Source organism: Chelonoidis abingdonii, chromosome 15, assembly GCF_003597395.2.
Source record: "Chelonoidis abingdonii isolate Lonesome George chromosome 15, CheloAbing_2.0, whole genome shotgun sequence".
In the NCBI taxonomy this organism is placed as follows: domain Eukaryota; kingdom Metazoa; phylum Chordata; order Testudines; family Testudinidae; genus Chelonoidis; species Chelonoidis abingdonii.
Genome location: NC_133783.1, coordinates 36,404,991 through 36,417,440, shown reverse-complemented (window position 1 = coordinate 36,417,440; position 12,450 = coordinate 36,404,991). Strand labels below are relative to the sequence as shown.

Sequence of the window (12,450 nt, the reverse complement as noted above, 5' to 3'; positions counted from 1 at the left end):
CTGACAACCGCCGCGAGCCACGCCGCTCTCCGGCGGTGCAGAGGGAGCATTGCGGCAGTGGCGCGGCTGGCGCAGGGGGGCTGCGCTGGCGGTAATTTGCTGCCTGAAGTTTGCTCCGCGTTAGTTTGGAGAACCAGGGATGAAAGCGGATTAGCAGGGGGGTGGGAGTGAGTCTCAGGGCAGGCACCTGGCTGCGCTGGGAGGGCGTTAGGGCTCAGTAACCCAGGCCGGAGCGAGCGGGCCGAGGCCCCTGCAGTGGCGGAGCTGGGCTGTGCGGGGAAGGAGACGGTCAGGTGGAGCTGCAGTCCGGCCTGCGTAGCTCAGGCAAGGCGCGGCGGCCGTGCCCGTTACTATGCGATCGCTTTCTTAGCGAAGGGCCAGGGCGTGCCCCCGGGCAGGGCTTGCAGCGCGCGGCGTTCCCAGGGGTGGGCGCGGGAAGCGAGCGGGCCGGGGGACGAGGGCTCGAGGCGCTGCGGGGCTACAGCCAGGGGCTGCTCCGGAGGCACGAGCAGGCGTTGGGCATGAGTCGCAGAGGGCTGGGCTTGGAGCACGCAGCCAGGCTGCTGGGGTGAAGCCTTCGCCTGCCACTTCCTCCCCAGGCGGCATGGAGACTGTGGACGCCGCGGTGGCTGGGTTTCCCGAGGAGGAGGAGGTGGGTTGCTATGACTTCGAGCCGCTGCCGACGCTGCTGGAGGATGAGGTGAGTGTGCCAAAGTGCAGCCTCCCCCACCCCTCCTTTGCAAGAGCACCCACTCGTCCCTGAAGAGCTCTGGCTCCTGCGTGCACCTGTGGGCGAGAGCGACCCTTCCTAACAACAGAGAGTGGCCCCGGCGCTGCAGTTGCTGGAGTGGGTTCTCCGGATGAACTTGTTTTGTGTCAGCAACTCAGCCGCTAGTTCTCTGGTCGCTGTGCTGCTGACCTGTGCTTCCAGTTCCCGGCCTGCCCTTCCCGGCCTTCGCTTTGTTTATAGCGGTGCTGTGCGCTGCGCTGCGCAAACGAGGGGAGAGCAGAAAGTGTTGACTTAACGGGGAACTAAACCTGTGGTGAACGCGGACTGGCCAGTCAAAGGGTATAAATCAACTTTCACAGGGACCCGATCATCTTAGTTCGGTTGTAGGGAAAGGGGCGGATTCTCCTACCATTTAAAGCAGGGGTCAGCAACTTTTCAGAAGTGGTGTGGAGTCTTCGTTTGTTTACTCTGATTTAAGGTTTCCTGTGCCAGTAATACATTTCTGCATTTTTAGAGGTTCTCTTTCTAAAGTCTATCATATATAACTAAAGTATTGTTGTATGTAAAGTAAATAAGGTTTTTAACATGTTTAAGAAGCTTCATTTAAAATTAAATTAAAATACAGAGCCCCTCCCGCACCCCCAGACCAGTGGCCAAGACCCGGGCAGTGTGAGTGCCACTGAAAATCAGCTCACGTGCCACCTTTGGCACATGTGCAATAGGCAGGGGCGGCTCCAGGCACCAGCACGCCAAGTGCGTGCCTGGGGAGGCAAGCCATGGGGGGCGCTCTGCTGGTTGTCGCCAGAGCGGCAGGCAAGTTGCCTTTGGCGGCATGCTTGCGGAGGGTCTGCTGGTCCTGCAGCTTTGGCAGACCACCCGCAGGCCTACCGCTGAATCCACAGGACCAGGGACCTCCTGCAGGCAAACCGCCAAAGGCAGCCTGCCTGCCATGCTTGGGGCAGCAAAATACCTAGAGCCACCCCTGGTGATAGGTTGCCAACCCCTAATTTAAAAGCTGTGAGGGCAAATTGCTTTTACTCTTCAAAGCAGTAAGTTATAGAGGAAGTGTTCTGAATGTCTTCTTCCTGCAAAACTGTGGGATGCAAACATCTCTGGGTACGGATTTAAGATTAGCAGCTATCAAAAGTCTTGGAAGTCTTATTACATAGGAACTGGAGGGCTATTCAAAGAGGCATTTTTCATGTCAATAAGATTCTCTTGCTCCCCTCTTTCTAATAATCCCAGAAACCTGTGTTCCTAATGGATTTACTCCCTCACACGCCACTTCTTAATACCCAGTATTCATCAATATGATTTAACTGTTGTATCATAATTATTGTCATGGCTGCAGACTAATGTCACAAATGTTGGACTATGAGTTTGTAGTAGCATATAATAACAATGACTCTTATTCAGACAAAATCACATAAATCAAACAAAATCCCCTTTGGTAATAAGCAAATCTTTTTTTCTTCTGTAAAAGTTTTGTTGCTGCCACGTAAAAGGCCTTTAACAGGCAGCAGGAAAGGCTGCTAAGTCTCTTTATACTGTTATATGTTTCAATTAGTCATTAGTTGTGCTAAACAAACACAAAGATGGAGCTGACTCCAGTTCTGAGTTGTTTTGTCATAGAGAGTTCTTGCATTATTGATCTTTTCCTTCATAACTCAAGGAATGATTTGGAGAGTGTTGCTTGCCTGGTTAGTTAGCATTTGAATAACATGGACCAGAAATATTTTAACTAGCAGTTTAGTGATGGATACATTTCACATATTGGGTTCAGTTGTTAAATAGCACTTTCTCTTTCTTCTTACATCTCTGCCAGTTTCAGGGGTAGATTCCATCAAGTGATAACACTGAAAAGGGAGTACCCATAGAGAAAGCTCCTAGCAATGTAAATAATTTGGAGGAGGGACTGGCTACAGTTCTTCTCACAAACTCAAGTAGGATCAGATAATCCATTTGTGGACGTTGTCCGGTGACCTGTTTCCTGTAGCCTGTCACATGGTAGACAAGATCTGGTACAATCATTTTTGCTCTCAAGAGAGTTGAGCGTGAATCAAAATCCTTTAGCAATTTGGAAACCAATTGAGGATACCTTTTTATTCCTCAGACTGAACAAGATTATTGTGGGCTGCTGATGTATGAATCATGATTCAATAAGTTTTCCATTGCCTACCCTTTGGAAGATCTCCCAGACTGCTCTCGGGATATTAAGGGTGCTTGCTGACACATTTATAGCATTCTTAGGAATATTCAAGAAGAATGATTAAAAGTTGGAGACCTAAAAGTGTGGGTGATGGAGGGGAAAACAACCTCTTAATCTCTTAAAGCACTGTAGAAGAGCTGGGTATTTATTAAATAGAGCTTGACTGCCATTCCTGGCAAGCTCCTAAAAGTTCCCATTTGAATAGGAGCAGAGAATCTTGCGGCACCTGATAGACTAACAGACGTTTTGGAGCATGAGCTTTCGTGGGTGAATACCCACTTCGTCAGATGCATCTGACGAAGTGGGTATTCACCCACGAAAGCTCATGCTCCAAAACGTCTATTAGTCTATCAGGTGCCGCAAGATTCTCTGCTGCTTTTACAGATCCAGACTAACACGGCTACCCCTCTGATACTTGACTCATTTGAATAGATACTCTATAATCTTCTTTTGAGAAATGGCTTTTTTGCTGTCCGGTTTGTCTAGCAATATTTTATTAATTCTTCACTGCTCACTCTGTCAGATTGCTCTTTATATTTAAAATGCTATCTTTCACATTTAAGTCTGTTTTATGGTATTGTTTACTGGTGACAAACATCCAGGTTGGCCCTGGACCACAAAGCATGTGCAGAGTCTGCAGAATCTAAGCTTTCATTTATCTTCCTCAAAGGGTTTCTAACCTTATGATAAAGATCTTCCAAATAGGATATGTGTGATAACGCAAGCAATGAGTCTACAAGTGACCATAAGAAATGGCTCTAAGAGTCTGAGCTCTCCTTGACCCTTTCATTTCATTGAGATGTTAACTTGAAAGCCTGATGAGCCTTGAACTTGAAGGAAAGATTTTTTCAAAAATGCCTAAGAGATCTAAGAATGCAAATTCCTCTAAAAGCAATGGGGACGTGCTCCTAAATCCCTTAAACTTTTAGAAAATCTCAAGATTTAGCATTAACTATTTGATTCCTAGTATCAAAGGGGTAGCCATGTTAATCTGGATCCGTAAAAAGTGACGAAGAGTCCTGTGGCACCTTATAGCCTAACGGACGTATTGGAGCATAAGATTTCGTGGGTGAATACCCACTTTGTCTGACGTCTTTAAGGTGTCACAGGACTCCGTCGCTTTTTATTTGATTCCTGATCCTTTTAAGAGAAGGGAACATGGGGCGGAAGAGGAGCCAAATAACATGGAATTGGGAGTTGTTACAGAGAGGGAGATGCTGAAGGAGGAAGTAGAAGAGACAGACTGGGAAGAAGAGAAAGGAGGCTCAGAAGACTGAAATGGTGGTGCTTCTAATGTTGGGAATACTTTTCCCATAAAGTGATGCCTAATGCAGTGATAAGTAACAAATATTAACGACTATGTTAACAAATTTGCTTTTATTCCATCCCAAAAGAAAAACAAACAAAAATCAATTTAGGTGTTCGTAAAACACATATTCTGTAACCCAAAAAGCTTTGATTACTTTTTATAGCTAAACTCAGTTCTAAATATCTGGAATTTTGGAGGTCTGAGAAATGTCAACTACTTATTAGAGCTTTGAGAAAATTGCTGTTATGGTCTTTTCTTGACTAAATTGTAATCAGTATGTATCCAGCTTGAAATTTTGCCTGAATTCTTTCCATTTTTTTAGAGTTGCTTGGGAAAGGCAAATACATTTCTTGTGTTTACTGCCCTTATCTTGGGGTCATTATGTTGTGTAGGATTGTCAGTTTTGATTAGACAGATTCCTGGAGGTTCCGTCACAGGACACAATCTTTAATTAAAGACTAATCTTTAATTCCTGGAGATTCCAAGACAATCCTGGAAGTAATTGTTGTGTGATAATACCGCTACTAGGCATGGCACTTCTAACCATAACCTTTTTATCTAAGCAGCTTCCTAAAGCATACAGTCATAGAAGTTAGAAAATGGAAGAGCCTGTCAGATCTTCCAGTGCATCGTCCTTCCAATGTAAAGTTATTCTCTAGTCTAAACTAGACTGAACAAAGCAATACTAACTTCTAAATGTCTCCAACAGAGCTTTTGCCATGTTTCTTGGAATTCCCACATGAGCCTAATAAATATCACAGCTGTGAAGACAGCCTTTATCTGTAAGTCATATGTTACCTTTACCATTGGGTAGCACTGGATAAACAAAAATCTGAGGCAACCATCAGGCACCTGGAGCTGTTTATCTAAAATTTTGACTTATTTCCAGCCCCTCCACGCCCCCAAAAAAGAGAGGCCATAACGTGTGTTGCGCTACCTGAGGCTCACAAAGCAGTTACAAACACTAATCAAACCTTGCAACGACCCCTTTCAGGAGACAGGTGGGGGAAACTGAGGCAAAAAGAGCTTAAAGTGACTTCCCCAAGGTCACACAGAAAACTTGTGGCAGAGTTGGAAAATTAATCCAAATCTCATGTGACCCAGTCTCTGTGCCTTTACCTCATGACTATCCTTTCATTTTAGTGTGGTGCGGGAGTGTCTCATTTTAAATATATCACAAAAATACCTGTTTTCTGATGTTAATGTGAGATCTTTGCACACGTTGACTGTTTCCCCTAAGGCACTCTTTGTGCTGAAAGTTCTTTACATTAAATACTTGGGGGGTAGAAGTTGGAGGTTAAATTCTTTGTCCTAGGAAGTCTGAGAACTTGCTGAAATCACATCAGGTTGTGTCTTGTAGATGACATTTGACACAATTGTCTACAAGTAATGTCATCAAATGCAAAGTAATTTCTGAATTCATGTCTTGGCAGGAGAATGTGTCCCTTGCTGATATTCTGTCACTGCGGGATAGCTGTCTTACTGAGCAAGATGTCTGGGCAATTTGCCTGGAGTGTAGCCATTCTATGAAGAGCATCTCCCATTCAGCAATCTTCCAGACACTTTGCATTACTCCTGACACTTTGGCTTTTAACACCAATGGCAATGTGTGCTTCATGGAACAGCTCAGTGGTAAGTATTTGTGCTTCTAGGCAATTTGTTAAGAAGTATGCAAAGTCATGCTGAGAGAATGTAATAAAACATTATACTCTTCAAACTGTTACGTAGATTTAATTAGACTGCAAAGCAGAATTTCTTGATAAATGGATGAATTGCGGTCCATATGAAACTAAATTAGATTCAGGAGCACTGTACATTCACTAGTCATACTGATACTGAATAAAGATTTCCGATTGAATTTAGTAAGATCTTGGATCCACTTGTTTTCACAGATTTTTTTCCCACATGAATCTATTGCACTTACATTTTAAACATAGTAAGTTATGGACTTGTGCAGATATGTGTTTGCATGTCTGAAAGTATGGGCAAAGCATAATCATGGTGCTGCTTCTCTCACCACTTAAAATATGTCCATGAAATTGAAGATGGCTATTTGGCTGTAGATCTAGCAGTAGAATAGATGTGACCTGATAAAGCTTTCCCAGAATGGAGGACTGAGTCGTATCTGCATATGGCAGAATGTAAGATCTTTATGTATCATTGGAGACATGGGGATGCTGACATTCACAAAAGGACTTCTGATTTCATTGTGAACGAAAGTCTATTATTGGATAAGATGAAATCAGCAAAAATCTCAAGAGCCTTAGTCCCTCACATTGCAAGAAATGACAGCTAAGAAAATTGCAGTAAAGAATGAGGAAGAAGGAACCTAGTGCCAAGCTATAGAAGCCTCAGAGATCAGTTCTGTGCCAGGCCTATTCTCTTTAGGTTTTTTATTATGTCTTTTAATCTTAATTTATTTTTAAAACAGTGTCAGAATAACTACATCTGTCACTTTGCTTCCAGATTGCATTAAAAGAACCGTGTGTGTGTGTTAGCCATAATTTTGGTCCAGCTGTTGAAATGAAACTATATCAGGTTAAAAATCAGAGTTTTAAATCAAATATCCTTACTTGAGAGGTCATAAACAAATACATTTTAAAATATACTTTCAGTTTTATGTCATGTTTTATTTCTCATCATGAACAACTTCAAAATAGATTTGACATGTTCGTGTTTGTTTTTAAGTATAATACATTTTCAGATTCCCATGTACTAATCCTGTGCTGCTATAGTTCGTTTAACACTGCAGGGGAAATTGGTTTTTGTGTTAAAAGAATTGTTTGTATTGTAACTTCAGGAAAGAAACACTTTTCTTCAGTTTTGTAAAAGTTGACTCTTACAAAATCTAAATCTTGGATCGAATTTGACCTGATGTTTCTTAAAGAAACATACAGGAGCCTCACTAAAGGAGAATATGTCTACTGGACAAAAGTTCTTTGTCCTGCCAAAAAGTAAGATCTTGGGGAAAGAAAGGAAGTGCTCACAAGAGGTAAAAAAAATCTAAGCTCAGTTCCTGATTGTCAGCCATCAGTTAAATATGGCCTTATGCAAATACTCAGAGTATGGGTTTTTAGTGAAGCAAATTATGTGCATGGACATAATTCATATTATTGGAAAGTCTTGATTAGGATGTTTCAAAATTCAATTATAGTTTAAGAAACATTGCCTGTGTCTAGAAAACTCTAAGAGAAACTTCATAATGAAAGAAATTGGTATGCAGATGCATATTTTTTAAGGATTTTTCCCCACAATTCTCTGTGCTTCTCCTACCTTGTCTCCATTTTTTTGTCCTATGCAACTCAGTCAAAATCAGACAACACGTTTTTTTTACTATCTTGTCATTTCTGGAACTTTGTCGCAGTCATATTTACTCTGCTAGAAAAGGTGACTCTCTCTTTTTTTAAATAAGAGGAAATGACTTGTAAGCAATTCAGGTTGTTACATTGTGCCTTTCCTTTCCTTCTAAAGAAATGACACTGTGGACTCCATGCAACAGGAAGCAAGAATACAAAAATTGTATTGCACCATGTGCCAGTAGCTGCAAATTGCCCACTGTCCCTTGGAGAGCTTCATGATTTGAAAAAGTATAAACTATGGGATTACCAAATCTAAAATAATACTCCTCAAATGCTCCGAGATTGGTGGGGTAGGAGGAGGAGAAAGAAAGAGAGTAATAGAAAGAGTGGAAGCTGGTTCCTGCAGAAAGCCACACTATTTTGTAAACTAGTTAAAAGGATTCTGTGACCAAAGGCAGCAACAGCCTGTGTAGCCGGAGCCAGCTGGTGGTGATGAATAAATATATGTGAACCAGACCACTTAGCAGCTTTAGAGCACAAGAGCCATTGCTTCAGCCCTCTACTCAAGATCTAAGAGAGAGAATTTAGTATCTGCTTCTGTAATAGAGGAGTTTTGTGTGTCTGCTCACTACCAAAGCAATTTTTCCTTTCTTGGGATTGACACTTGCTCATCAATTATTGGGAGTGGACCACATCCACCCTGACTGAATTGGCCCTGTCAACACTGGTTCTCCACTTGTAACTCCCTTCTCTTCATGTGTCAGTATGTTTATGCCTGCATCTGTAATCTTCACTCTATGCTTCTGAAGAAGTCGGTTTTTTACCCATGAAAGCTTATGCCCAAATAAATCTGTTAGTCTTTACAGTGCCACTGGACTCCTCGTTTTTGTTATGCTATGCCTTTGCCTCTTTCATATTAGAGTAGTCTACCTGGAGATGCATTAGAAGGCAGTCCCAGAGCTTCAGCTCATGTAGACTACTTGCTTCACAGTGTTTCTCACAAGGCATGAATGACATCAGTACTTCATGATCTGCACTGCTGAATACAGTACAGCTACTACATACATATTAATTTTCTGGTGCAATTAAAGGTGATGGTTGCTTTGTTCCCCAACAGCTTAGATCAGCTGAGATGTTCAAGCTATCACCTAGATCTAAACAACTGGAGGAAGAAAGAGCTCTTAAAATTCTTAGGCTCTAGAATTTTGCTTTCCCCTGCCTCCCACTGCTCTGATAGAACTTCAGCTTGACATATGGGACTCCTGTTCACCCAGACATTTGCCTGGAAGGATGGGTTGGAGAAAGAGATCTTTGGAGTGAGGATTTATAGCTTTTAACATCTGTCTGATTTGAAGTCTTCATTTGACATTGGGTGTGGGGCGTTAAATTTGTTATATATGTGATCAACTCTAAGAGCATTTTGTGAGTCTAAAAATTAACAATTCTCCACTTCTAAGGATATGTCTACACTACAAAATTAGGTCGAATTTATAGAAGTTGATTTTTAGGAAGCGATTTTATACAGTTGATTGTGTGTGTCCCCATTAAGTGCATTAAGTTGGCAGAGTGCATCAACAGTACCATTGCTAGCAGCGACTTTTGGAGTGTTGCACTGTGGGTAGCTATCCCACAGTTCCCACAGTCTCCACTGCCCATTGGAATTCTGGGTTGAGCTCCAGATGCATTGTTGTGGGTGGTTTTGGGTACATGTCGTCAGTCGTCCTTCTCTCTGTGAAAGCAAAGGCAGACAATCGTTTCGCGCCTTTTTTCCGTGCAGATGCCATACTGCTTTCAGCAGACGATGCAGTAGGACTGCTAACCATCATCATCCAACTACTGATTTCACGGCAACTCTCCTCTCCTGGTGCCATGAATTGACCTCGCAGATCCTCTCATTGTTCTTTATAAATATCTATTCTCGTGGGCATCCTGTCATCATCCACCGCTTCTGCTGCAACTCTGCTCTCCTGCTCGTGTCTTGATTGCAAATTTCTCCATGTTTCTGTCATGGGCTCCTGGGAACGTGTGTTCTTCCTTGGGAAAAGTGCGTGGTGCTAACCATCGTTCTCTACCACTTCCGCTGCAAATCTGCTCTCGTGGTGCCATGAATCCATCTCGCAGGTTGTCTCATCATTTGGTATAAATATCTATTCTTGTGGCATCCATCGTCATCCACTGCTTCCGCTGCAACTCTGCTCTCCAGCAGACGCCATACCACAGCAAGCATGGAGCCCACTCAGCTCACCGCTGCTGTTGTGAGCATCATAAACAGCTCGTGTGTTATCCTGCAGTATGCGCAGAACCAGAACCTGCAAAAACAGGTGAGGAGGCGATGACAGGATGATCACAATAGTGATGAAGACATGGACACAGACTTCTCTTAAAACATGGGCCCTGGCAATTTGGACATCATGGTGGTAATGGGGCAGGTTCATGCCATGGAATGCTGATTCTGGGCCCAGGAAAAAACCACAGACTGGTGAACCACATCGTGTTGCAGGTCTGGGATGATTCCCAGTGGCTGTGAAACTTTTGAATGTGTAAGGGCGCTTACCAAGATGAGAGCAGCCTTCACAGTTGAGAAGCAAGTGGTGATAGCCTCTGGAAGCTTGCAGTGCCAGACAGCTACCAGTCAGTCGAGAATCAATTTGGAATGGGTAAATCTATAGTGGGGGCTGCTGTGATCCAAGTAGCCAATGCAGTCACTGAGCTGCTGCTATCAAGGGTAGTGACTCTGGGAAATGTGCAGGTTATAGTGGATGGCTTTGCTGCAATGGGATTCCCTGACTGTAGTGGGGCAATAGATGGAATGCATATCCCTATCTTGGGACCAGACCACCTTGGCAGCAGGGGTACTTTTCAATGGTGCTGCAAGCATTGGTGGATCACAAGGGACGTTTCACAGACATCAACGTGAAATCGCCGGAAAAGGTGCATGACACTCGCATCTTCATGAACTCTGGTCTGTTTGAACAGCTGCAGGACGGGACTTACTTCCCAGACCAGAAAATAACTGTTGGGAACATTGAAATGCCTATAGTTATCCTTGGGGACCCAGCCTACCTCTTAATGCTGTGGCTCACGAAGCCATACACAGGCACCCTGGACAGTAATAAGGAGCCGTTCAACTATAGGCTGAACAAGTGCAGAATGGTGGTAGAAAATGCATTTGGATGTTTAAAAGCGCACTGGCACAGTTTACTGACTCGGTTAGACCTCAGTAAAACCAATATTCCAATTGTTATTGCCGCTTGCTGTCTGCTCCACAATATCTGTGAGAGTATGTGGGAGATGTTTATGGCAGGGTAAGAAGTTGAGGAAAATCGCCTGTCCACTGATTATGCACAGCCAGACACCCGGGCGATTAGAAGAGCACAGCAGGGCACGCTGCGCATCAGAGAAGGTTTGAAAACCAGTTTCATGACTGACCAGGCTACGGTGTGACAGTTTGTTTTCCTCCTTGATGAAAACCACCCCCTGTGGTTCACTCTACTTCCCTGTAAGCCAGCTACCCTCCCGCCTTCAATCACCACTTGCAGAGGCAAGGAAGTCATTTATTGTTTCAAAATCATGCATTCTTCATTAATTCATCACACAAATAGGGGGATAACTGCCAAGGTAGCCTGGGAGGGGTGGGGGAAGAAGTAGAGGAGGGAAGGACAAGGCTACACTGCACTTCAAAACTTATTGAATTCCAGCCTTCTGTGCTTGTGCAGTCCTCTGGAGTGGAGTGTTTGGGTGTCCAGAGTGCACCCTTTTTCCCCTTCCTGGGGTTCTTGGGCATCTGGGTGAGCAGGCTATGGAACTTGGGGAGGAGAGCAGGTGGTTATACAGGGGCAGCAGCGGTGGTCTGTGCTGCTGCTGCCTTTCCTGCAGCTCCATCAGACGCTGGAGCATATCAGTTTGATCCCCCAGTAGCCTCAGCATTGCATCCTGCCTATCTCATCTTGCTCCCACCATCTCTCATCTCATTCGTCCCTCCTGTCCTCGTGTTCATTTTCTGCTTTCTTGGACTCTGACATTGTTTGCCTTCACGCATTCAGTGTGGGAGGACTGCATGAGCTCAGAGAATATTTCATCATGAGTGCGGTTTTTTTCACCTTATTATCTGCACTAGCCTCTGGGATGCAGATGATGGGGGAGCGTTGAAACATTTGCAGCTGTGGGAGGAAAAAAAGGAGAGTAGTATTTAAAGACACATTTTAGAGAACAATGGATAGACTCTTTCACGGTGAACAAAGCTGTTAACATTACGTAGCACATGTGTTTTTGGTATAAGGTTGCATTTTGCCTTTTATATTAAGGGCCTGTCAGTTTGGTGTGAGAGATCACACATACAGGACCGGGCAACAGGATTCAGCTTGCAGGCAGCCATGGTAAGCCACAGTCTTTCAGCTTCTTCAACCTTCATAACATGTGGGAATGGTTTCAAACAGCCGTGCCCTCCTTTCCCATACCAAGCACCCATTGCGTTGGCCATTTAAAAAGAGAGGCTGTACTGGCCGCGAATGCATCCCAAGTCTTCAGGGCAAATTAATCATTAAATACACTTGCTTTTAAACCATGCATTATATTTACAAAGGTACACTCACCAGAGGTGCCGTCTCTGGCTTCATGGTCTGTCAGCTCGCCTTGGAAAGATATTGGCTCCAAGGTGATAAACAGTTCCTGGCTATCAGGGAGAATGATTTCTCTGCTTCTGTGCTGTGTGCTATTCTCATCCTCCTCCACCTCCTCATCTTTCTCGTCCCCAAAATCCTCATCCCTGTTGCATGAGACTCCCCCCTTGCAGGTGTCCATGGACAGTGGTGGGGTAGTGGTAGAGGCTCCCCCTAGAATTACATGCAGCTCATCATAGAAATGGCATGTCTGGAGCTCTGACCTGGAGTGGCCGTTTGCCTGT

General features: G+C 44.1%; 1 protein-coding gene across 1 annotated transcript in view; it reads left to right on the top strand.

The window, feature by feature from the left end:
* Positions 1-485: 485 nt before the first annotated feature.
* KNDC1 (kinase non-catalytic C-lobe domain containing 1) overlaps positions 486-12,450 on the top strand; it is a 125,906-nt gene continuing 113,941 nt past the window's right edge. The window contains exons 1-2 of the mRNA XM_032773339.2: positions 486-700; positions 5,682-5,880. Of these exons, the coding sequence (XP_032629230.1) occupies positions 605-700; positions 5,682-5,880 (295 nt within the window). The 5' untranslated portion in view covers positions 486-604. The remainder of the gene's footprint in view (positions 701-5,681; positions 5,881-12,450) is intronic.